The 26,183-nt window shown below is 29.1% G+C and overlaps 1 protein-coding gene across 3 annotated transcripts in view; it reads left to right on the top strand.

Moving 5' to 3' along the window:
- The first annotated feature begins 454 nt into the window (after positions 1–454).
- LOC127713000 (uncharacterized) overlaps positions 455–26,183 on the top strand; it is a 51,079-nt gene continuing 25,350 nt past the window's right edge. For 2 of the 3 annotated variants that reach the window (XM_052219589.1, XM_052219586.1), the window contains exons 1-5: positions 456–553; positions 4,687–4,800; positions 5,722–5,762; positions 24,008–24,084; positions 24,539–24,971. In XM_052219589.1, the coding sequence (XP_052075549.1) occupies positions 4,712–4,800; positions 5,722–5,762; positions 24,008–24,084; positions 24,539–24,971 (640 nt within the window). In that variant the 5' untranslated portion in view covers positions 456–553; positions 4,687–4,711. Of the gene's footprint in view, positions 554–4,686; positions 4,801–5,721; positions 5,763–24,007; positions 24,085–24,538; positions 24,972–26,183 lie in introns of all 3 variants that reach the window. The other variant, XM_052219588.1, reaches the window with a different exon arrangement.

The following is a 26,183-nucleotide window of genomic DNA, read 5'->3' as shown; positions in this document are numbered from 1 at the left end:
CCCCAATTTAAACAAAATATACTTATTTAGTGCAATGAAAAAAACTTTGTGATTAAAACTATATACAATCTTAAATAATAGTACAGAGAACAGCTCATTTTTGGATACCGAATCGACGTCACAAAAACGATAAGTATGATACAGAAAACGGAGGTAACAAGATATATATAGAACCTTAATATTAATATTTTCGGCAGGGGGGGGGGGTGATTTTCGGCCGGGGCCTCAGTTGGCGGCCCCTAAACCCCTGCATCGTCTGTTCCCGAGGCCTAGTTATGGCCCTGAGAATTATTATTAGACATTCTTAGAAGAATATATAAGGTTCCAATAATGGCATTGGTTCCAACAGATACATGTTTAAACAGGTGTATCGTTTGTATAAATCTACCATGTGACGTCATTGTAAGCGGTTTTTAGATCTTGCAATGTTCAATTGGTTTCTTTCCCTCTTTCCAAATAAATCCCGCAAAGTTGCCGCCTATCAGCTCGATGGTAATAATTTATGTCTAACCCACATTGGTACTAGTATAATAGTCCAATTAAAGTCTCAGAGGTAAATTACAAAAAAAAATCTTTGTTTTACAACATATTGAGGGCATTAACATGTGGTTCAGTTTTCAGCTATACTATAGACATGATAGACAGGTGCCTTCAACTTCACTCCCAAGTTCTAAATCTTCCAGAGTTTACAAAAGCTGTAAAAACTAGACACAATCTCAAAACCAAAAACAAAAAGCATTATTTAAGATATGACAAAAGACAACCACTGTCTTGATTTTGAACAGGCATATAAAATATGTGTTGGAGTTTAACTTGTTTTTTGATATCTCAGCCCTCCCCCTTTTTTAATACAGATCAGTGGATTAACATAAGGCAGAGACATATGATGTATTATATGTCTCTGCATAAGGTAAATAAAAGACAAATAATCAGTATCAAAGAATTATACAGAACTGTAACAGGCATTTTCTAAATTGAGGTATTTAATATTTTGACTGATTTTTTTAGGCATTTTATAAAATGTCTGGTAAATTTGAAAGGCATTTTACAAAATGCCTGAAATTTAAATTGTTCATAGAATGAAATGTACACAAATCTGGCCATTGAAAGTATACTTTCTTAAGAACTAGACAGAAAAGCAAAAGATACATTATTAATTATAACAATATCAAGGATTTATACAAATACAAATCCTTGACAATATCAATAAGTTTATAAAGTCAAAAATAAAGTTTTGAAGGACAGTCCCTAGACTTGTTAGCTTTATAAACAATGTTACTATAAAAAGATAGATGCAATATACCATTTTTATGCCCCTGCTGTAGCAGTGGAGGTATGTGTTACCCTTGTCCGTCTGTCGCATAAGTACATCCCCAAAATTGGTTTCTGTTCTCTTACTTAAGTTTGCCTCAACCAAATGTTATAAAACTTATGCTTATTACAACAAAACACAGATCAAGTTCTAAATTGGGTGGCGTCACTTTTACCGTTCTTGAGTTATGCCCCTTTATAAATGGAAAAATTGCTAAATCTGTCATTTCCGTTCTCTAACTTTAGTTTGCCTCAACCAATTGTTTATTTCATAAACTTAAACACAATGTTTATAATCACAAAACAGTCTTACTTTAAATAAATGTTATATTAACAGCAATAACTGTCCTTTCCTAGATTTAGATATTTCAGGAGTACAGCAGAAATCTACACAAAAATTTAGGACAAAAGGGATGATTTTTCTTTCCCTATTGTTAATTTTCCCTTTTTGGATGGTGATGTTCCTTTGGCACCGTCTTACGATGTTATATATCCCAACTCGTTCGCTATGCTCGTGTCTGTAGTGACGTTTTGGATTTCAGTGAGCATCATCTATGTATTACTAGTAAATTATTAAGTCAGGGATTTCGTTACCGCAAATTACTTAAAACCTTTTCTAAATTTTTCCATAGATACAAAGATAATAACTTGTGTATAAGTATTTCGATTGCTCTGATATTGTACCACAATGTTTAATACCACAAGTAGAAGGTTGGGATTCATTTTAGGGGTTATGGGGGCCAACAGTTTAGGAATTAAGGGCCAAAAAGGGGCCAAAAAGAAGCATTTTTCTAGTTTCCAGACAATAACTTGTGTGTAAGTGTATGGATCTTTCTGAAATTGTACTACAAGGTTCCATACTACAAAGGAAAGGCTGGGATTGAGTTTTGGGGTTATTGCTCCAAGGGGGGTTTCAAAAAATTGGGGGGGGTGTGGGTGGAGGGGGGGGGATTTTTTTCCCAATTTTTTTAAGGGATTCATATTTTTTTTCAAAATTTTTAAAATTTCGAATTTTTGAAAAGTTTCAAGAAGAAATCTTCAATTGCACAGTATTGCGCAATGGATTTATAAGATCTTTGACCACATTTATTTTGTGTCAGAAACCTATATTATGTCAAAAATTTGATCACAATCCAAATTCAGACAGTATCAAGCTTGAAAATTGTGTCCAAATTTGCCCAAACTGTTCAGGGTTCGACCTCTGCGGTCGTATCAGGCTGCGCTCAGCGAAGCATTTTATTTCTACTGGTTTTTGTCTCGCCTTGACGGAGTCAAAAATCGAGACATAGGTATGCTGTTTCCGGCGGTGGCGACAACAATGTATTAGTTTGTGATTAGGTCTTGTTCATGGTGAACCACTAGTGGTAGGTCAATGATATTAGCATTGGCACATCTCATTACCATGGAGATTATTTGGCCCTGCCCCCTCAGTCAAGGTCTATTGACTTTGAAACTTTGCTTAGTTTACATGTATTAGTTTGTGATTAGGTCAGTTTATGGGGAACCACTAGTTGCAGGTCAATGATATTTTTTATGCATTTGTATTAGCATTGGCACATATCATTACCATGGAGATTATTTGGCCCCACCCACTCTGTCAAGGTCTATTGACTTTGAAACTTTGCTTAGTTTTCATGTATTAGTTCGTGATTAGGTCAGTTTATGCATGTTATGGGGAACCACTAGTGGTAGGTCAATGATATTTGTTATGCAGTTGTATAAGCATTGGCATATCTCATTTCCATGGAGATTATTTGGCCCCGCCCCCTCATTCATGGTCTATTGACTTTGAAACTTTTGCTTAGTTTTCATGTATTAGTTTGTGATTAGGTCAGTTTAAGATGAACCACTTATGTTAAGTCAATGATTACGGTATGCAAATGTATTGGTATTTGCAAGTTTCATTTCCTTTGAGATTATATAACCCCACCCCCTAATTATGGTTCATTGACTTTGACACATTCTCCATTTATTTTTAAACTTCTGCAGGTTCAATCGTACAGGTGGTAGGGTCTTTTGCACTGTCCAATATTTTTTAGTAATTACTGTTATCCTTTTATTGACATCTTAGTCAAAAATGAAATCAGGGGATGTATTTATTAAAGTAAAGTGGCACTGACAAAGCATCTATATCTTGTAGGTTTCTTTGTTCATTTTGTTATTTAGTCTATTTTAAAAGAGACAGTCTGCCAGAAAACCATGCAAAATCCAAAATATTGTCCAAATGGCATGTCGTAACTTTTGAAATATTTTTTATATTTTTGAAATCTTATAATACTCATGATACTAGTATATATAAATGAATTTAAGTAAAAATTAAATTTAGGTTTTGTTGAATTGTGTCTATTTTTAGAAACAGGCTCATATGCATAAATGCCTAAAAATCACTAAAATGCTAGTAAAAAAATGTGTATCGTTTGACCTCAATAAATGAATGAATGAATGATCTTCTTAAAAATATTCTCATAAACCAAATATATACATGACATAGTTCATGTAGTTACAGAGAATATAATATTACAATAATAACAAATATTGAATATAGCATGTGTGAAATACAAATTATTGTTCATTAATATTATAATATATATTTGGACAAAAGATAAATAAATATACAATAGTTGTTTTAACCAGGAGGATAGACTTTCACAGAAATACATTTAATAAATCTACAGAGTTTCTCAAGTTCAACACAATTTCGAGTTGAATATACTTGTTCCAATTTAATAACATTTACATTAGTATTACAATATTGTGGTAAATATTTGTTTCTTTCATATTTGAAAAAATTACATGACATAATATAATGGTATTCATCACCGATGTCAACTAAGTCGCAAAGGTGACACAATCTATCAGATCTCGGTATGTTGTGCCACCTTCCCGTCTCAATTGGCAAACGGTTATTCCCACATCTAATTTTACACAAGCTAGGTTATTAATAAATTGAGTGTTAGCACTGACAAATAATGTTCAAATTTAAAAACATTTTTATACAATCTATAACATAACCGCTTTGGCGAATTGGTCATTTCTGATTACTAAATTCAGATTTTAACAGTGTTACTTGCCATTTAAACTTATATGTGCTAAAAAATGACGTGGATAGACAAAATAAACCATGTCAGGAAAGATTTGTCTAGAAATATTATTTGGTGGGGATATTAAACATTTAAAGAAGGCCTAATGTATGCCACAATGTATTTTGAAGGAAGTTTGAGTCCATCAATCTCTTATAGTGGCATTTTTTTTTCATGAAATAAGCATCAGTGAATAGACCAATGGATATTGTCAAAAATATCAAAAATAAAAAAAAAAAACCAATTAACATACAAATTTGTCCACTGTGAAAATAATATTTCTAATTTATTTCAGTCTTTGCAGATGATGAGATTTTGAAATGGATTTAGACAATTCAGATGATGATTCGGTAGTTACGAACTCAACATTTAATGATCCATCAACAGAACTGGTTCCATCATTACAACAGTAAATAGCTTAATTATTAACCTATAGTTCACACTACAATCAAGGAAGGTCATATTTTGAAAGGCAAAGTTGCTGAAAAAAAAGAGGAACATTATGGACAAACATGCTTGTGTCCTGTCTCTTCACCTCCTGACAGATTTATTTTTAGCTAGGTACATAAAAAATGTAGGTAAAATAAAATTATTTCTTAAAAAATTTTATGTAGCGAAATTGTGCCTAACCAACAAATATCTGGACTTCAACAGTGCTTAACCATGACCACAAAGAAAAATGACGACAAGAAAAACTAACATTCTACAAAACACTTTACAGGTAAGGCCTAAAATAAAATATTGTTTGTTTCCCCAATCCCAACCGACCCTGCTAAAATGGTGCTACTCGTAAAATTTTATTGTCAAAACTAAGTCAAATATTATTTTAATCATTTTGGATTTTCAGGCTTGCCAGATCGTCCGATAATGTTCAAGCTTTTTGGAAAAATAATATTATTTCCCTACCAACCTACCCACACCTGGCTTGGCAGGGTTGGGATTGGGGAAACAATCAATATATTAATTTAGGCCTAATAGAAAACTTAAAAGACTCAGCAAACAAACCCCTCGGCCTCCAAAGACTGAGGGCAATATCAGGCTTTCCAAAAAGTTATAAAGCAGATTCTGTACTGCTTTCCTTGTATAAATGTATCCATTTTATGTTATGTTTTATGATGAGCTGAAATGGATACCTGACCCAAAGTCATTCAAGAAGATTGCTTCATAATTAAGATATTAATGCAGTCAAGTCTTTTTCAGGTTTGAACACAACTTTTTGTAATGTCGTTTCTTCCCAAATTATGAATGAAATAGCCATCAATTTTTTTACCTACTAATATGACTAATATACAATTAAACCTAATATTAAGTTTTGTCTTTTTGATGACAGCCACCTGAAAGATGAAGCAGACATTGTAAAGTTGCTACCAGGTATACTATAAACCTCTTTATCACAAAGTTCATTTTAAGATCATGTTTTAGTACACAACAAACTCTGTATCTGTAGGAGGAGATTTGTTTTTGTTGATCCATCCTTGCATTTTGTACATAATGTTTTCTGGTCATTGGTACCATACAGATATTGGTACTGGTCATATTGTCAATAAATATTAGTTTTTCATCATGTATTCCAAGGTCTTTCTTGATAAAAGAAATAATTTGCATGGCAAATTTGCAAAATATAAGAAAGCAGTTTCCTGAGGTCAAAATCTTGATAATGCTAGTTGTACATGTATCCTAAAAAGTCATCAAAGATCATTAGATGAAAGTGTTGCCTTTTCTATTTGTATTATAGCTAGTGATTCAACTGGGCTTGAACAGTACCTAGAAACGAAAGTTTAGAAACTAATGATACATATACCTAGACCCATGAAAGAAATACATTTTTCCCTGAAATATATTCCATGCTTGAAAGATAAACATTATTTTGTCAAAACTTAGATTATTGATAAAACTTTCATTCCCTCTCATGAAATTTTTCAGCAGCCATCATCCAGAATTTGGTCAGTTAAGGTATTAGTGCATTTACAACCCCTTTTTCAAACCATATTAATTATATCAACAGTAATACAATGGTTTTTTCTCTGTGGATTTTTTAAAAGCATGAACAGAAGTGAAATTGCCATGATTTGATAGAATGAATATATGACTTTAAAGTGGCTAAATCCATTTAAAAAGTGCTAAACGTTGTTTACTATTATGTGTTTATTGAATACAGGAAATTTGATTTTACTTGACTAATATGGAAAAGAAACAGAAAAGATGTTTGAATTCATGACATAAACTCACTTCATGCACTTAACAAAACTCAAAGTAAAGAAATAGTGATTTTATTACTGGGCCAAAAATTAAATAAGAATTGTTTGATGTTGCCTACCTACCCAGTACCCACCCTAAAAAGCAGCCTACCCGAAAAATTTTATGATACAAATCGTTTCAAATTTTTAAAAGTTTTTTTCATGCTCTGACGTCGTTTTCTTGTCTAAAACTATAACATATGTTGTTGGTAAAAAAAAATTCCCTACCTACCTACCCAACCCTATGATGCATGGGTAGGCAACATCAAACAAATAATTTTTTAAGACTGACCCTGTTCTTTATCATAAAGTTACAGTAATAGGTCTTCAACACAGCTCTCTCTAATTGCAAGTTTAAGACATTCCTTATGAACTTTTTGTAAGTTGTATTACACCTGTGCTTTAAGACTAACACAGATGCTGGGCACCCTGAAATATTCTCGGCTGAAAAACAAACCGCTATGCTGATGCATAGTTTTGTTTTCAAGTTACTAATATGTACTGATTATCAAGTGTTCTGCATAATGATACTATGAGTGTTTTTCATGATAGAATCATTATTGTCCCCCGCGCAACGTGTTGCGGGGACATAGAAATAACGGGTGTCCAGCCGTCCTTCTGGTCTTGTTAGCACTCCCATGTGTAGGGTTCTTGCCAGATTTTTATGAAACTTATATCATATGTTTATATCAGTAATGTTTTGGACGAGTTTGAAAATTAGTGCCGATCAATAATTTTTAAAAGAGTTATGCCCCTTGGAAACATTAAATATATGGAAAATTGCATCGTTAGCGCTCTCATGTGTACAATTCTTGCCAGATTTTTATGAAACTTGTGTCATAGCTTTATATCAGCAATGTCTTGGATGAGTTCGAAAATCAATGCCTATCAATTATTTTTAAACGAGTTATGCTCCTTGGAAATATTGATATGGAAAATTGCATTGTTAGCACTCTCATGTGAACAATTCTTGCCAGAATCTTATGAAACTATATATAGGTTTATATCAGCAATGTCTTTGTCGATTTCGAAAATCAGTACTGATCAATTATTTTTAAAAGAGTTATGCCCCTTGGAAATATTAATTATATGGAAAATTGTCTTATGAGCACTCTTAATGTGTACAGTTCTTGCCAGATTTTTATGAAGTTTATATCATCAATTTTTTTGATGAGTTCGAAAGTCAGTGCCAATCAGTTATTTTTAAAAGAGTTATGCACCTTGGATACATTGATTATATGGCGCTCATGTGTACAATTCTAGCCTAATTTAATAGGAAATTTATATTATAGGTTTATATCATCAATGTCTTTGACAAATTCGAAAATCAGTGCTGATCAATTATTTTTGAAAGAGTTATGCCCCTTGGAAATATTGATTATATGAAAAATTGCATTGTATTAAGTGCTCTCATGTGTACAATTCTTGCCAGAATTTTAAGAAACTTATATCATAAGTTTATATCAGCAATGTCTTTGACACTTTCGAAAGTAGTGCTGATCAAATATTTTTAACAAGTATTGCCCCTTGGAAATATTAGTTATAACGAAAGGATTTGCATTTGCTCAGAAGCTTTCATTTCTCGAAGATATTTTTAAAAGTTGTTTTAAAAAACATTTGTTATTGCCCTTTTACCTTGGATAGCTAAAATATGTGCAACACGGGGGGATATTGGAACACAATATCACACACCTATACCCCCCCCCCTCCAAAAAAAAAAAAATTTGACCCCCAAAAAATTACCCTCATTTCAAGTAAAAGAGCCCTAAATTTTCATAAAAAAAAAAGCAAAAAAAAACGCAAAAACACCAAAATTTTCTTACTCCCAAAAAAATTTTTTTTTTACTTTGGAAAAAAACGTTATTAAAAACACCCAAAAAACAACAAAAAAATTCCAAAAAAAAAATAAATAAAAAAACCGGGAGAACAGGCGAAGAAAGAATTCTGTGGGATTTAAGAGAAAAAAAAAAAAAAATCAATTTTTACTTTAAAAAATGAAACAACCTACAGCTCCTGATTTATATCCAGAATTACCTATAGAAGATGGACAAAATTATAGACTACAAAAAATAACAGAAATAGAAAAAACATTAATAAATGAGAGAGATAAACGTAAATCACTATACAAAAAATATAAACGCGGAGTTAATGTTACTGATGGTGTTGATACAAGTTTAATTTCGACATCTGTTGTTTTAGCTGGTATAGGAATAGCTTTTCCTATCTTACTTCCCATACAAATTGCAGCTGTTGTATGTGGAAGTTTAGGAGGTCTAGTTAAATTAATTAGAAGAAAGTTGACAACAAAATCAAAAAAACATTATGAAATTAAAACAATGGCAGAATGCAAGTTAAACAGCATAAAAGATTTAATATCAAAATCTTTAACTGACGGACAGATAAGTGTAGATGAATTTAAACTTATTTTAGATGAATTAGAAAAATTTAATGAGATGAAAAAAAATAAAAAAAAAGTAATTTTAAAAAGTTTACCAGATGATGAAAGAAAAAAACTAATTGAGGAAACAGAAAATAGAGTAAAAAACGAATTAAAAAAAAAAATGGAAAATCTTTGATTTTCTTTAATAAAATAATTTTAGTTGATAACGGAAATCCACCAAACTATGAATCAATTTTTAATTAAATAAATGGATGAAGAAACAAAAGAAAAATTAGTAAAAAATGTAAAAATAATGTTAAATAAAAAATTTAATTATTTTTATCTTAAGTTGTTTTTAACAGGTTCTTTTTATTGTTTATTATCTAATATTTTAGATGAATAAAATGGCTGAAGGAGGTTATGAGTTTGATAATCCTGAGTTTAAAAATAATGATTATGATGATGATTATGAAGAAGAAGAAACGTCTTTTCAAGATGATGAAGAGTTTCAAAATAATATAAATAAGGAATTTGAAATATCAAGAGATTTATCAGAAAATGATGTTAAAATTCGTAAAAAAGAAACTACAAAAAAAATGATTAAACAATTTTATAAAAAAAATGGTGAAACTATACGTAATGAAGAGGTTTTTTTTGTTGGGGAAAATCATAAGGGAAGACAAATCTTATATGTAAAAGATGAAAAAGGTAATGATATTGCATTAACATATTACCAAAAAGGAGTATTAAAGTTTTATAAATTTAGCACTCTTCAAAGAGAATACGGTGTTAATTTTGTCAGGGATGTTTTAGGTGTAGATGATTATAAAATATCTGATAATTTAAGAGAAGGTAGAGCAGGGTTTCAGAGAATGTTAAATGAACTCGATAATATAGAAATTCCATTACAAGAAATATCTACACAAGAAGAAGGACAAGAATTATTAGAAACAGCAAGTAATGCAGAAACATATGTGAAAGAAATAGAAACTTCATTTATTGAACAAGGAACATCTTTAATAAATGAAGAAACACAAACAAAAATGACAAAAAGAGAGATGGATGGTATAATAAAAGCATTTACAACAGCGGAAGATGAGATTGCAAATAATTTAGCAAAACTGAATGAAACAAATAAAGACTTAGCAAAAGAAAATGCCAAATTAGAACAAGCTAAAGAAGACAATAATAAATTTCAAATAGATAGAATAAGTAGTCGAATAAGAGAGTTGGAATCTGAGAGAAGTGCAAGACTAGAAGTTATTAATATTAATAAAGAAAAACTACGTAGTCAAGTAAACAGATTTAAACAAACAATACATAAAATGTTAAACGAAGACAAAACATTAGGTGAAAGAATAAGAACATTATTCAGAGAACAAGGAATAACAATAGTTAGTGTTTTAACTGCTTTTGGAATGATTATTGGTGTTATTGTTGAAGCATTTACTGGTGGAACTACTTCTCCTTCTCCTTCTCCTTCTCCTCCATCAAAAGGTGGTGGTGTACAAGACTGGATAAAAAAACAATTAAAAAATCTTGGAAAATTATTATCTTTTCTTGCAGGAAAATTAGCAGCTGCATTACCAGGTATTATAGGTTCTATTGTTTCTTGGTTATTGTCTGCAACAAAAGACGTAGTAAATTGGTTTGCAAACAACTTATGGGCATTGCTTATTTTAGTTGTTAGTTTATTGTTTACTGCTGCTAGAGATTATTTGAAAAAATAAAGTGCTGTAAATCCTATTACAATACTTACAAATATTATTGCTTGTTTATTATCTTCATGATCTTCATGTTCAATTTTTTTTATTGGATCTATTTTTGGTTCTTTAGGCTTTTCAGGTTTTATAGGTTCTTGTGGTTTTACAGGTTCTTTTGGTTTAAAATCAACATGATCAAAATTTTTATTATTTAAATCATCATTTAACCCAAGTGTTTGATTTTCTGTTGCAATTATAATTTTATTATTATAACCAACAATACTTCCAATTTGTAAAACCATATCACTGGGAGACATATATAAACCAAGTCCATAAGCATAATCAACTTTACTTCTTGCATATTTTAAAACATTTTCATAATTCGATATCTGGGTGGGTAAATCGATAGGACTATTTATTACATCTTGTACATTTGCTAAGAATTGTTTTTGTGCATCAAATCCTGTTCCTACTTTTAAAATTTTTGTTTTTGTTTGAGATTGTGCACCTAACAAAGCCCATACATAAATTTTAATACTTTCATTAATACGTTCAATACCTGCTTGTGTAAACCCATTAGAGTTATCTAAAATAAATGTTGTCCAAGCCATACTTATATCTTTTTCATGCTTAATAGTATCATGAGTACTAAAGAAAGGTCCTTTAATTTTATTTCTTTGTCTATATTCTCCACTTGGTTTATAATATTGCTCAAAACTTCCTAATCCTTGACATGATGATTCTAGTTTTTGTCTCCAATTTGTATTTGGAGAAATATTAAATTCATCACATAATTTCTGATATGCAGCTTTGTCATATGGGTTCTTGTAATAACAGAAAGAAGAATCTGTTGGTAAAGGTGATTTAAGTTCTTTTAAAATTCTGGCAATACAATAATATAAATGAAACATATAAAAAGACTTTGTAAGATTTGAAGTATTTTGTATATGATCATTATAAGAAACACCACATCCTGTACTTGCACACCAAACTGCAAAATTTAACTGACATTGCCACCAATCAAATGAAGAATGAATCCAGGCATTCCATGGTTCGTTAGTGTGTATTGATGGGTTTTGATAGTTTTGAAATAAATCAGGAAAAGCTGTTTTAAAGTTCTCTTTTTGATTTACAAATATCGTTTGATTTACAAGATTTGTTTTTAATTGATGATCTTTTTCAGAATATTTAATACCTGGATTATATGAAACATTAGGATTATATTTAAATTCTTTTGTTATCATTTTTTTATATTAAAAATGTTTCATACTATTTCAAATATTGATAATACAATAAACTTAGAACAATACATAAATAACAGAAATGGAAATAAACGTATTGGTTTGAAATTTATAAGATACAGCATAGGTTGGTATAATGTTTATCATGGGTTTATAACAAAAACCGGAGAGGAACAGCAAAGGATTATGAATGGTTATTATAGTTTTCAACAAATAGTGGATGAATTTCAAAAAGAAAATATTGTATTATCCGTAAATGAAGCAAATGGTATCGCTTCATTAAACACTACTACTGAGTTAAGGATAAGTAAGGGTTTGGGAAATATGTTAGGGTTTAATAATAAACGTAAATTCGAACCTAATGAATTACATTATGGAAACAAATTTGTGGATTTTGCTATCCATAAATCATTATATATCCATTTGGAACAAGTTAGCACTTCTCATAATTATCTTGATGGTAAGCCAAGTAAATTATTAGCTGTTATTCCAGTTGAAAATAAAGAGTTTGGTGAAGTTATAACAGCGAGATTTGAGCATCCGGAATATAAGTGTTTAGTAAATGATGTTATAACAGAATTGAAATTAGAAATAAGAGATGAAAATAATAACAAGATAATTAATCATTTACCAATTAATTGTGTTTTAAAAGTTATATAATTTATTTAATAAAATGAGCATACTTGGTGTCAAAAAAAAAAACGTAGAAAAAGAAATATTAAATATGAAGAGTGAGCTTCAAACAATGGATACTAAGGATAAAAATTTACATCGGAGTGTCGCTGCCCTAAGCATCAGAGTTTTAAATGTTGAAAATATAGTTGATAATATTAAAAATAAACCAGACAGAAAAATAATAAGTATATATGCTGGAATTGATGGTCCAATACATGGAAATAAAAAGTTTAATTTTGGTGTTGGCGGTGGTTATTATGTAATGAACTTTCCAGGACAAATATTGGGTATTAGTTTAGTAAGTTTAAGAACAAGCACAGATATTATAGCCATTAAGATGATTGTTAATGATAAGTCAACTAGTTACAAAATGAGTTTGGGTAATGGTGTCACACACGGTTTTAATAACTTTTATACACCTTTTGAAGTTAAGGCTGGAGATTTAATAAGTTTTATTAGTATGACTAATAATTATACATGTATCAATACTCTAGTATCAGTGATAATTGAATTATTTTTATAACAAATTTAATCCTTAAAAATGTCGGCATACGGAAACAAATTAAATCCTTACAGAAAAATAAGAGAACCCCGTGGTTTGAAAGGTATTCGTCAAAGTGTATCAATAACAAATAATCCTTCAACTATTGATCAAAATCAACAGCTATTAGTGAGATTCCCCAATCTAAGCAATAATGATGTTATTGTTCCTGGAACAACCAGATTGGCATTTGAAATAGAACTCACATCTACAGACGACAATGCAACTATATATCAAAACATAGGAAGAACAATAGTTAAAAAAACAACAATTCGTATAAGTGGAAATGAAATTATGTCAATTGATGATAGTGATATTTATCATTGTTATGTTGATTTATGGAAATCTACATCTGAACGTTTAAATATGGCATACCAAGGAATTGGTGAAACAAACATGTTAAAACACAGAGTTGGTGCAGATAATAAAGCATCAGACATAGGTGATGAAGCAATTGCAACTGCATATGGTGCAAGATTTTGTATCCCACTTGATTTTGAACTATTAGAAACTCATATGCCTTTTTATCAAGCAGGTCTTGGTGATAGACTTGAATATGAACTTACATTTAATAATTATAGCAATGTTATTAAATCAACAGATACATCTGCAAGTTATACAATCAAAAACATTTGTTTAGAATTTGATATGGTTACTGATGCAGAATTAGCAAGACAGATAAGACAACAAGTTAATGGTAAGATGGTTATTTTGTACGATAGAATACTAAGACATAGAAAAATAACCAAAAACAAATCTGATACATTGTGGAATATAAATTTAAATGTTCCAGCTAGAAGTATGAAAGGAATTCTAATGTTGTTCGAAGATCCTGAAAGAACAAGTACCGAAACTTATTATAATCCTAACATAACAAAAGTAGAAATGACAATAGAAGGTGTTCCAAATCAACTATACAGTCAAGGAATGAAAGCATATCAACAATGGGATGAAATAAATAAATTCTTTGCTTTAAATTCAAAAAGAAATAAAACAACAGAAGAAGTTTTAAAGGATTTAAATTTATCCTATACAACATTAGAAAAATATCTTACAACTAATTATGCATTATGGTTAGATTTACGTTCAACAGATGACAACTCATTACACGGTTCAGGTAGAAGAATTGAAAATGCTTCTGAAGGTATTACTATCCAAATAACTAAAACAGCAGGAGCAAATAAATTAATAAATGTTTATCTGTTTGTAATCCAGGATGCACAAATTAATTTTGAAGATGGCAGATTTAAAAATGTTGATTACTAGTAATTGCTGTCTTGACGAACAAGTTCTGCAATCTTATTCCTTTCGGTAATCAATTCACTTATTTTTATTTCCAATGTAGTTTTTTCTTCATTCTCGTATGTTCTTTTCGTTGTCAATTTTTTGAGTTTAGTCTTTGCACTAACTTTTTGTCTTGTTAATCTCAACCAAATCCGTCTTTTGTTTTTATCACCAAAATCTTCTTTAGCTTTGTTTATTCTATCGGTCAACAATTCAATTTCCTTTTTTGTACTGTTTATTTCTGTATCTTGTAAATTTATCGTATTATTATGTTTTGCTAACAACGTTTCTAATTTTTCTAATTCATACGACACTTTAACTAAATTACATCTTCTCAATTCAGATTCCATTTTGAATATGAACATGTCACAATTAGGTAGTTAAGATAGTGTTTACTGCAACTAAGTAAGTGTTTACTGCAACTAAGGAGTTGTTTATTGAAACTAAGTAAGTGTTTACTGCAACTAAGTAAATGTTTACTGCAACTAAGGAGTTGTTTACTGTATCTAAGTAAGTATTTATTGAAACTAAGTAAGTGTTTACTGCAACTAAGGAGTTGTTTACTTTTGTAAAAGTGTAACTAAGTAAGTGTTTACTGCAACTAAGGAGTTAATCAATAATCCAATTACAGAACTGTTGATATTTTTACATTCCATCTATCATTGTATCACTTACAATTTAAAAATTCAGTCATAGTATTGATTATTTGAGTAAAGATAATAAAATGGAGAGAATTATCAATTATCATTTAATTCAATACTAGTTCTCATCTTCTCTTATTAATGTGATAAAATGCTCAATGGGGTGTATTGTTATTCTTTGTGATAATAAGTTAGTAAATATTAAAGTATTGATGTGAAGTGTTGTATTTTATTGAAATAATCATTGCTGTATCATTTGATCCTTGGGATCATTATTATTTAAAATGGATAACTCATTAAAATTGAAAGAAACTTGATATTTTATAGCCTTGATAACATATTAAGCAATTGAGGCATTTAAATTTCTTTTGTTATATAGGTTTTATAAAAGTGTTTCTAAAGTAAGTGTTTAATTCAATAGGATATGACTTTTAAATAAACTAAATCGATCATTGTAAATATTTACAGGTACCTAGAGATTTAAAACTTAGTCATCTGTAATTCTTGTTCATAAAATCCACCTTTAATATCTTCGCCTTTTAAATCAATTATTCTATAAGTAACAGGGTTTGTATTTAAAACTTTTTCAATTACAAATATTTCTTTGGTCCAACGAGTAGTATAACCCTTTTCAAATTTACCTTTCTTTTTTGTTATTCTTACTCTAACACCTACTTTGAATTTAGGTTTTTTAATTTTCTCTTTCTTTTCTGGATATAAATTTTTATACACGGTTAATTCATTTTCTAATTTACTTGCTTTAACAGGTGTCATTTTAATTGAAGAATGTACTGTATTATTATAATTTTTAACTAATTTATCCAATATATCATAATATTTAAAAGTTTCATTAGCAGTAAAGTATTTAAACATATGTTGTTTCATTGTACCTATCCAGCGTTCCACCACGCTGCTCTTTTCCTCATTCTCAGTTGAATATAACTTTATGTTATTATCTTTTAACAATTCTTTTACTTGTCGATTATAAAATTCAGATCCTTTATCCGACCAAATATACATTGGTTTTCTTTCTTTAAATAATGTTTTAAATGCTTCACTCACTGCTACTCCTGTTTTATTTTTCAATGGAATCAACCAACCATATTTACTAAAAACATCTATAACTGCTAATAAATATTTATAGTGTTTATTTTGTTTTGAATATTGTTGTATATCTATCAAATCAACTGCCCATGTTTGATCTATTGAATTAACATAAACACGTCTTTTAGGAAAAGATTTTATAACTCTATGATGTAATTCATCTGCTAATTTATTTGTTAGATTTGTTTTAGACATTTTTAAGTAACTAAAATGTTTTCTTAAAAAATGGAGGCAAAAAAGGATAAAATTTTATCCAAGCGAGAAGATTCATATAAACTTGTTTTGACAAAAGAATATAAACATAAAGCAAGTATTTATGTATTTAATTATAAAATTAGTCTAAAGGATGAAAAACAAGAAACATTTACAAATGCTTTTGACCACATGGTAGACTATTCCATAAAAGATTACCCTAATGGAAGAATTAAAATAGTACCTATTCATGAAATCATAATTACTAAACATAAAAGCTGGCCTATAAGAACATATAATACAGTTAAAAAGTTATTCATGGATCAAATGGAAAGATTATTAAATAGTGCTGAAGAATTAAATTTAGAAGAAGTTATTTTTGAAGTTACTATTATACCCAATAAAAGAGGAAAAGGTAAAGCTTTAAAAATATTAGATGTCATAAATAAAAGAAGTATTATCAAAATAAAAAATGATGATACGATATGTTTATCAAGGGCAATTGTAACTTTTTTGGCTTCAAATAAGTTATTAAAAGATTTTACAGATTCACAATTAAAACACATTAAAGAGGGTAGACCATTACAAAAAAGAGTTGCTGAAGATTTTCATGAACAATCAGGAGTAGAAATAAAAGAAGAAGGAAATGATTTGGAAGATTTAAAAGCTTTTGAAAATTATTTTAATATTAGGATAATTGTTTTTACATCAAATAGTACAGAATATATTGTATATGGTGGTAATGAAAAATATAATGAACAAATATATTTATATTATCATGATGAACACTTTGACACTATAACAAATATAACAGGATTTTTAGCTAAACGTAGGTTTTGTAAAGTATGTTTAATTGGTTATACTGAACAACATACATGCAAAGATAATACAGTAACAACTATCAGAAAACAACATATTTGTGATAAATGTAACAAAACATATACAGGTAAAAATCACAAATGTGGTGAAAAAATATGTTTAATATGTTATGAAAAATACACGGAAAGTAATGAAGAACACTTATGTTATATGAAACCATCAGTACCAAAACAAGTAAAAAATAATAAATATATATATTTTGATTTTGAAGCAAATCAAGAAACAGGAATACATATAATGAATTTTTGTATAGCTTACGATTTAGAAAATATTTATTGTTTTAAAAATAACTATGTAAAAGTATTTAAATGTGATTTCAATATTGATAATTTAAACTTGTTAGAATTAGACATAGATGATTGTTTTAGTGATGTAGAAAAAATCAAATATGAAACAAATTCTGTAATAGACAACTTTTGTAAATATTTCATAAGAGATAAATTTAAAGACTACACTTTTATTTCACATTATGGAAAAGGTTATGATATGCAACCGATTTTAGGATACATTGTAAAAAATAAAATTGAACATAACATAATTTCTTCTGGACTAAAATTAACAGCTATGTTTATTAAAGGAATAAATTTAAGATTTATAGATTCAATAAATTTTACATTGTGTGGATTAGCTGCTTTCCCAAAAACATTTGGTTTTGAAGGTAACAAAGGATACTTTCCACATTATTTTAATACAACAGAAAACCAAAAATACAAAAGTAAATATCCTGATAAAAAATATTATGGTTTTGATACTATGACTACCAAAAATAAAAAAGAATTTGACAAATGGTATGAAACAAAAAAAGATAAAAAATTTGAATTCGAAAAAGAAATATTTTACTATTGTTTTTTGGATGTTTTAATTTTGTCAAAAGGTTGTACATTGTATAAAAAATTATTTTTAAATATAACCAATAATTGTATCGATCCATTTCAATATATTACAATTGCTCAATGTTGTACAAAAATATTTAAAACATTAATGTTGACAAATGAAACAATTGGAATTCACAAAAAGATGACAATTAAAGAAGTACATTCACAAAAATCAATACAATGGTTAGAGTATATTTCTTTAGAATATAATATAATGATTCAACATGCTAAAAGGGGAGGTGAAAAGAAATTATTCATTAATAATAAATGTTATAAAGTCGATGGTTATTATTATGATAGAGAAAATAAAATGCGTAATGTTTATGAATTTTTTGGATGTTATTGGCATGGATGTACAAAATGTTATAGTCCTGAAGAAATATGTAAAAAAGATAGAAATAAAAAAACTATGAAAGAGTTATATAACCAAACTAAAGAAAGACTTAAAACTATTGAAGATTATCTAAAACCAAATGTAAAAATTCATACAATATGGGAATGTGAGTTTGATCAACAAAAATATCCTGAAGTTGATCCACATTTAAAACCTATTGATAAAAGAGATGCATTTTATGGAGGAAGAACAGAAACTATTCAATTATACAATAATCTTTCTGATTTAAAAGGTAGATATGTAGATTTTTGTTCTCTGTATCCATCAGTAAATAAATATTGTAAATATCCTATAGGACATCCTATTACATCTACAGAAATATCTGTAGATGATTATATAAAAAATAATTATTTCGGAATAATGAAATGTAAAATATTACCACCTAAAGGATTGTATCACCCTGTTTTACCTTATAAACAATTAACTAGTGATAATACACATAAATTACTTTTTGGATTATGTAGAACATGTATGAATAAAATATCTTTTAAATGTAAACACATAGATGATCCTACTTTAAATAAACATGATAAAATACATGAAATAAAAAGATGTAAAGAATGTAAAAATATTAAAAATGAAAAATGTATACATTCTAATGAGGAAAGAGTTATAGTAGGTACATGGTCTACAATAGAAATAGATAAAGCAATAGAAAAAGGTTATGAATTACAAAAAATATATGAACTAGAACATTTTGAAAAAACATCTACAGATATATTTAAACTTTATGTAGATACGTTTATGAAATATAAACAAGAAGCTTCAGGATGTAAATGTGATCCTAAATATTGTAAAAATGATTGTAAAAACGATAAAGAATGTAAAACAAAAATACAATACATTATAGATAATACTGCTTATGATCTAGATATTGACAAAGTTAAGTACAATTCAGGATTAAGATTTATAGCTAAAATATGTTTAAATAATTTATGGGGACATTTTGGTATGAGAGATAATTTTACACAAAAAGAATATTGTTTTACTTTAGAACATATAACTAAAATAGTATTTAATGAAAAATATAAAGATATAAGTACTATGATATTAGATGAAGATATTGTTTTAACAGAATATAAAAATAAAGAAGAATACTCTAAACCTAATCCAAGTGTAAATGTTTATATAGCTTTGTTTACAACAGCACATGCTAGATTAAAATTATACGAACTATTGGATATTCTTCAAGAAAGAGTTTTATACATGGATACAGATTCTTGTATTTATAATGATGATGGTTCTGAAGCTTGTAAAAAAATAGAAAGTATGATGGGAAATAAATTAGGAGATTTAACAGATGAAATTGTTTCAAAACATAACGCTAATCATATAAAACAATTTATATCTGCTGGTCCAAAAGATTATTCTATGAAACTAGATACAGAAAAACTAGTTAGCTGTTGTAAAGGTTTTAGATTAAATGCTGAAGTTGAAGAAAAGATTACATTAGATAAAAAAATAAAAATAGTTACTGCTGAAAATGAAAAATATGAAACTGTAAAATATGACAACATAAAAATAGGAAAAGATCATCAACTTAAAACAGTTAAACAAGTTAAAGCTTATGATTATATGTTTGATAAAAGAATGGTATGTTATGAAAATGAAAATCTAATTAGAAGTTTTCCTTATGGATATTAAAAAATATATAATTTAAATTTTTATTTTAAAAAATAAAAGACTAAAAAATGATTGAAGCTTATACTGAGAAAGATGATCCTGACGCTAAAGTTATATTAGGAAGAATAATGTTATCAGATTATCAGATATGTTGTTTAAGAGATGATGGAGAATGTCCTTTAACTTCAAAACAAATGGAAGTAATGGAAAAGTTTGAAGGTAAAAAGTTATCTAAGTTTCCTCCTGGTTGGGATGCTTTTATTAGACCAGATAAAGTTTATGAATATGTTTTTGAAAAACCATGTCCTGAAATTTAATTTTTTATTTTATTTTATTTCTCTATACCCCTAAAAACAGAAAAAGTACAGGAATAGTACATACTTTTTTCTGCAATTTTGCTGTTTTTACCAGGAAAAGTACAGAAATTAGGGACTCTAATTTTTATCAATTTTTTCTTATTTTTCCAATTTTTCATACAAACGTAAATTGTATTTATTTTTTATTTTAATTTCCAAACAATAAAACCAGTTAATGTCATACCACCAACAACAAATGCAATCTCTCTATTTTTCTGGTCTTCTGATGGAGTATAAAAATCACTTAATGTAGGTTTAGGTGATAATGAAGTTAATTTTTTATTCGTGACACGATAGTATAGTTTCATTGCCTGGTCAACATCATCAAAAGTCTGAACCGCATGATGTTCCTTTTGTAATTGTTCATTTATAAAATCTAATCTTTGTATTCTTTTTTTATTCCATTCTGATTGTGCTTTTTCTAATTTTTCTATAGCTTTATCATGTCTTATTTTCTCTTCATTTGCATTACTACCCATATGTGAAAATAAATAATTACTCCCTGAAAATGCAAAAGCATTTGTTATTGCCCCACCAAGCATCATTGTTAAAGCACTTGCCATTTTATAAAAACAAAAATTACTTCATGATATCAGCAGGTATAATACCTTGCTTAATCAACATATCTTTTGTTGCTATCGCAAGTAATATATCAATGGATAACATTACAACATCATTCATATTAAAATCCACTTTTGGTGCTGGCCTCCTTAATACCTTTTTACCTATTTCTGCATATCCAACTGTTAACAATGTTTCCACTCCAGCATGATATAACATATTTGCTATTTGTTTTCCGTCTTTTTGAGTTGTCATTTTAATGTACTAAATTTAATTAAATTCAAAAGGATCAATTTCTTTCTTTTGTTTTTCTGGTTTTGTTATTTCTTTAATCATTCTTTCTGGTTTCTTACTTTGGTTGTAAAAAAACAATCCCAATCCAACAATACTTATAGGAAAAAGTACAAATTTGTAATCAACTAGGGAACTGGAGTGTTTTTTGACAGAAGGGATATGTTCGTTTGATTCATAATCTGTTTCTGTATCAGAATCTTTTGTTATTTGTTTGATTTTTGAATTTTCTTTTTTGAATTTTTCCACTTCTTTTTTTCTCAATTCTGCATTTCTTATTCTTACTTCTGCACCTTTCTTACCAGCAGCTACTCTTTTTGGGTCTTTTGGTTTGGGTTTTTTAAATACTTCTTTTTGTTCAGGATTTTCATTCATCATTTTTTATGTCATTATTTTCATCTTTTTTTCGGAAATCGAGCGAAGCGAATGGTTCAATATGTCTTGCTGTTGTTAATATTGCAGTAAAAGGAGCAAGATACATTCCATATCTATAGTACAGTTCACAACATGTATTAGTTAAAGCATTATTGATAAAAGGATCTTCCTCTAAGTCTTGTATTAAAATTGGTGGATTAACAACTTTGAAAAACTTTGATACACCCATGACATATAAATTTATAAAAGAGTTTCCTAATGTCTTGGTCATACTAGCTCCCAATCTTGCTTCATATTTACAGTATAGTTTGTTTATTTGCTCTGTTGTCATTTTATCAATATCTGACAGTTGTAATTCTTTACCCAGATATTGTTTACTACTCCCACCAGCAACAACGGATGATAATCTTTCGCGTTTTTTTTCTTGAAGGGAACCGTTCACTTCGCTCGCTTCATCATCAATATTTATGTTTTCCACAATTTGCTCGCTTAATAATTCTTCAGCATTCATTTTATACGTTTCAAAAAACGGATATAATTTATTTTTAACTTTAAAAAAATTAAATACAACATATCCAACCAATGATAAAACTGCAGTGTTTGTTGCAATTGTTAGTATTTCCAACAGCATTGCTTTTTTTTATTGCTTATTTTGGTTAAATTACTTAAGAATTACTTATTTTGGTTAAATTACTTAAGAATTACTTAAGCATTACTTAAGCATTATTTTGCTTATTTTGGTTAAAAATTTTGGTTAAATTACTTAAGAATTACTTAAGCATTACTTAAGCATTACTTAAGCATTACTTGAGAATTGCTAAAAAAATTAATCAAGTAACCAATAATCAGTAGGTTGATCTGTCTTTAATATTAATTTACGATGTTTCTTTTTTTTAAGTTCTTCCTTTATTCTTTGTCTTTCTTCCAAAGTAGGAATAACATCATTTTCTCTTAGGCAATTATCAAGACTATCTCTATCTTTTGTGTAGAACATGCATAACCATTTTGTTTGTTCTCTTAAATCTTTTAAAACAGAGTTGTATCTCTGTGAAATGACCCACACTGATTGTTCCGCATGTCTTCCTGAAAATGCAAGCTCGGACAGCATATCTTTTTTCTTTGTTAGTTCTTTTGTTGCACTGCAGTCATCAATGATATATAATGTTGGATGACCAGCATATTTTTTAAAGAACATTCTTAGTAGTTCTTGTAGCTTCTCTTCTTCTTTGACAATAGGATTAACAATTATTAGATTTTTTGTTTTTGGTTTTCTAACATCACCAATCCATTCACGATTTTTGTATGCTTTGTTCCATTGAATTGTTGGACAAAGTATGACTATATATTTGAAAACTCCACTATATTCTCCTTCTAATAAATCAAGAACAAACTCTGTTTTTCCACATCCTGTTTGTCCACATATAATAACACAATGTGGATATTTTGGTAATTCGGAGTGTATCTCGCTCCGCTCGTTTGTTTCCATTTTTTAAGGAAAAACACTTAATTTTTTTTTTCTCTTAAATCCCACAGAATTCTTTCTTCGCCTGTTCTCCCGGTTTTTTTATTTATTTTTTTTTTGGAATTTTTTTGTTGTTTTTTGGGTGTTTTTAATAACGTTTTTTTCCAAAGTAAAAAAAAAATTTTTTTGGGAGTAAGAAAATTTTGGTGTTTTTGCGTTTTTTTTTGCTTTTTTTTTTATGAAAATTTAGGGCTCTTTTACTTGAAATGAGGGTAATTTTTTGGGGGTCAAATTTTTTTTTTTTTGGAGGGGGGGGGGTATAGGTGTGTGATATTGTGTATTGGAACTCTGTTCTTTTATATTTTCTTTGTTCCACCAGCAAACAAGAAGAGGAGTTGATAAGATTCGATCAAACTTATCAAATTAACCTCAGTAGGCCAGTAGGAACAAAAGGATATCAGTGATAAGTCCGGGTTGGATCAATTTTTATTAATTAAGGTCAGGTCAATCTATCTGGTGTCACAAAGCGGTGATATAAAATTCCATTGTTAAAATAAATGAATTTAAATCCTGGCCTTTCTTTGATGGGTCTCAATTTTACATTGATTGACTCATCATGCCCATAGTGACATTAAGTAACAATTTGATTTGTGACTTTATATAAAACAGCTGTGTACAGGTTTTTTTTTTTTTTTTTTTCTGAAAAGGACTTTCTCAAAATTGACTTGATTTATTTTCTTTAATTCAATTTTTTTTTGTATGCAGAAATGCTTTTATTGAAAAATGTTTATATGTATTTCAGCAGAAATATGTTCTCCAATCATACCTATAGCAACTACTGTGTTGAGGAATATCAAATGTAACAGTCAGAAGAGTGTGGTAAGATTGAGTACTCTTAGATATCCAAACCATAATTAGTGTTCCAGTTAGGGTTTCAAAAGGGCAGGGTGCCAATCCTGAAAACGGCATTAAATGTGTGAAATGATAACATGAAAAGGGCATGTTTTAATAAAGATATTAATCAAACATTGTCTTTTTTCATTGAAACACTGGTTAATGCTTCTCATTGATGGGTTGGTGTTTAATGTCCAGTGTCAAGTACTTAATGGATATTGGGACAAGGACATGTTAATGTTGTATGCATGTTTAACCCTGCTTTGTACTAGACAAACACTGTTTGATCTTTAAAGTAATAATGAAGTAATCAGCAGCTTGCACAAAGAGTTTACCTATTCATTACTCCAAATATAAAAAGATATGTTATTTTAATTAATATTTTAATCCACTATCATAACATCAGAAATTTAAGCAACAGCAATACATTCTCTTACAGGAGGAAGATGATGCTTCTGATGCAAGCTCAGTCTCTCAGTCATTGCTAACAACAAACAACAGAAGCAAGGCATTGAATTTTTCTGTAATACCATTTAGTGAAAAAGTAGATGAATGGAAAGAGATTCTAGTTGATAGAAGAAAAAACTTGAAAGAAAACAAAGTTACTGAATCAAGTTTGTCAGACGATGGCTGTATAAGAGAAATAGCTGATACGAATGATCCTCTAGATGATAATATCCCACATTCTGATGGAAAGAAAATCAAACTTATTTCACAGAAGTCCCATGGTGGAGGTAGTGTCAGCCTTATATCACACAGTACGGTTGGAGCACATAGTCCAGATAGAGTCACTAGCAGTATTGGGATAATAACTGAGTCACAGGAAACATGTTTGCCAGGTTTGAAACAGTGTGAAGTTAACCATTTTCAAGGTATCTTTCAGGAATTAAGTCTAGTTTATTGTGATAAAATATATATAGGCAGTTTATTGCTTTCATTCGAAATGGTTCCTTTTGAAAATATGCTCATCTTGGCCTGTGTTCTAGTGAGCTCTTGAAATCACTAGGAGTCTGCCTTGCTCTGAAAACACTGGACTAATTTCAACAAAACCTTTGCTCAATGATCCTTTGTGTAGGGGCTTACAAATATGTCATATATTTATTCCTGGATTCATCTACCAAGTTACTTTCATCAATTCAAATAGCAGGAAATCATCGTATTTTTAGCTCATTTGGCCTAAAAAAAGGCCATGTGAACTTTTGCATCCGTCCATCCCTCCGCTGTCCGTGTTAATTTTTCATAGATCTTCCCTGAAATCATTAGACCAACTTCAACCAAAGTTGGCCTGAATGAACCTTAGAGTATTTGGATAAAGTTTGTGTCTTTTATTGTTGTTCATTCTTTTTGGCTCTAAATTACATTGTAGTGTATTCTTAATGCAACATCGTTTTGCAGACATCAAACACTATATGAATTACTGTCTTCTTTGAATTTATTGATGATAGAAAGTAAGCAGTCTTCATGTGCATCAAATTTTGTGCCCTGGGCCTCAGTAGATTACTGGTGCTTAATTAAACCAACTGTTTGTTTTCCATTGAAAATGCTTTCAAATGTATACAACCAATTTGATGAGGTTAAAGATTTTTCCAAAAATAGTAGATGCTAGTAGTAGTAGCAACTTTGTGGAAACATCTGGTTAAATTTGGATGCACTATTATCTTCCCTTGCTACTGTAGCATAAGCCCTTAAGGTCTTTTTATTTTTTCTGCCATTTCCTATTGTATCTTTTTCTGCAGGAGAAGGTGGTCTGTCTGTAACTTTCATAAAAAATTACTCAGCTTGTATATGAAAGAATAATTTGGTCTTTGGTCTGTAATCTTATAATATTTAAACCATTGTCGTGACGTCAGCCTATTCATTTACCGTGGATTCCTTTTTCTAGAAGCAATGCTTCCTAAAACTGAGCTCACCAAATTATATTTAATTGTTTCCTTTGTGTGTCTAATTTCATTATGTTTGAATTGGCTTATTTACTGATTTCTGTTCACTAATGGAATTAATTTAAAAACTTACCTTTAACTTTTGTAATTTTCATATGCCTTCATTGGGAATCGAACCCCTCCTTAAAATCTGTTATGTGTGAC

This window comes from Mytilus californianus, unplaced genomic scaffold (genome assembly GCF_021869535.1).
Source record: "Mytilus californianus isolate M0D057914Y unplaced genomic scaffold, xbMytCali1.0.p SCAF_8, whole genome shotgun sequence".
In the NCBI taxonomy this organism is placed as follows: Eukaryota; Metazoa; Mollusca; class Bivalvia; order Mytilida; family Mytilidae; genus Mytilus; species Mytilus californianus.
Note: the sequence above shows the minus strand (reverse complement) of the source record. Positions and strands in the feature narration are given on the sequence as shown.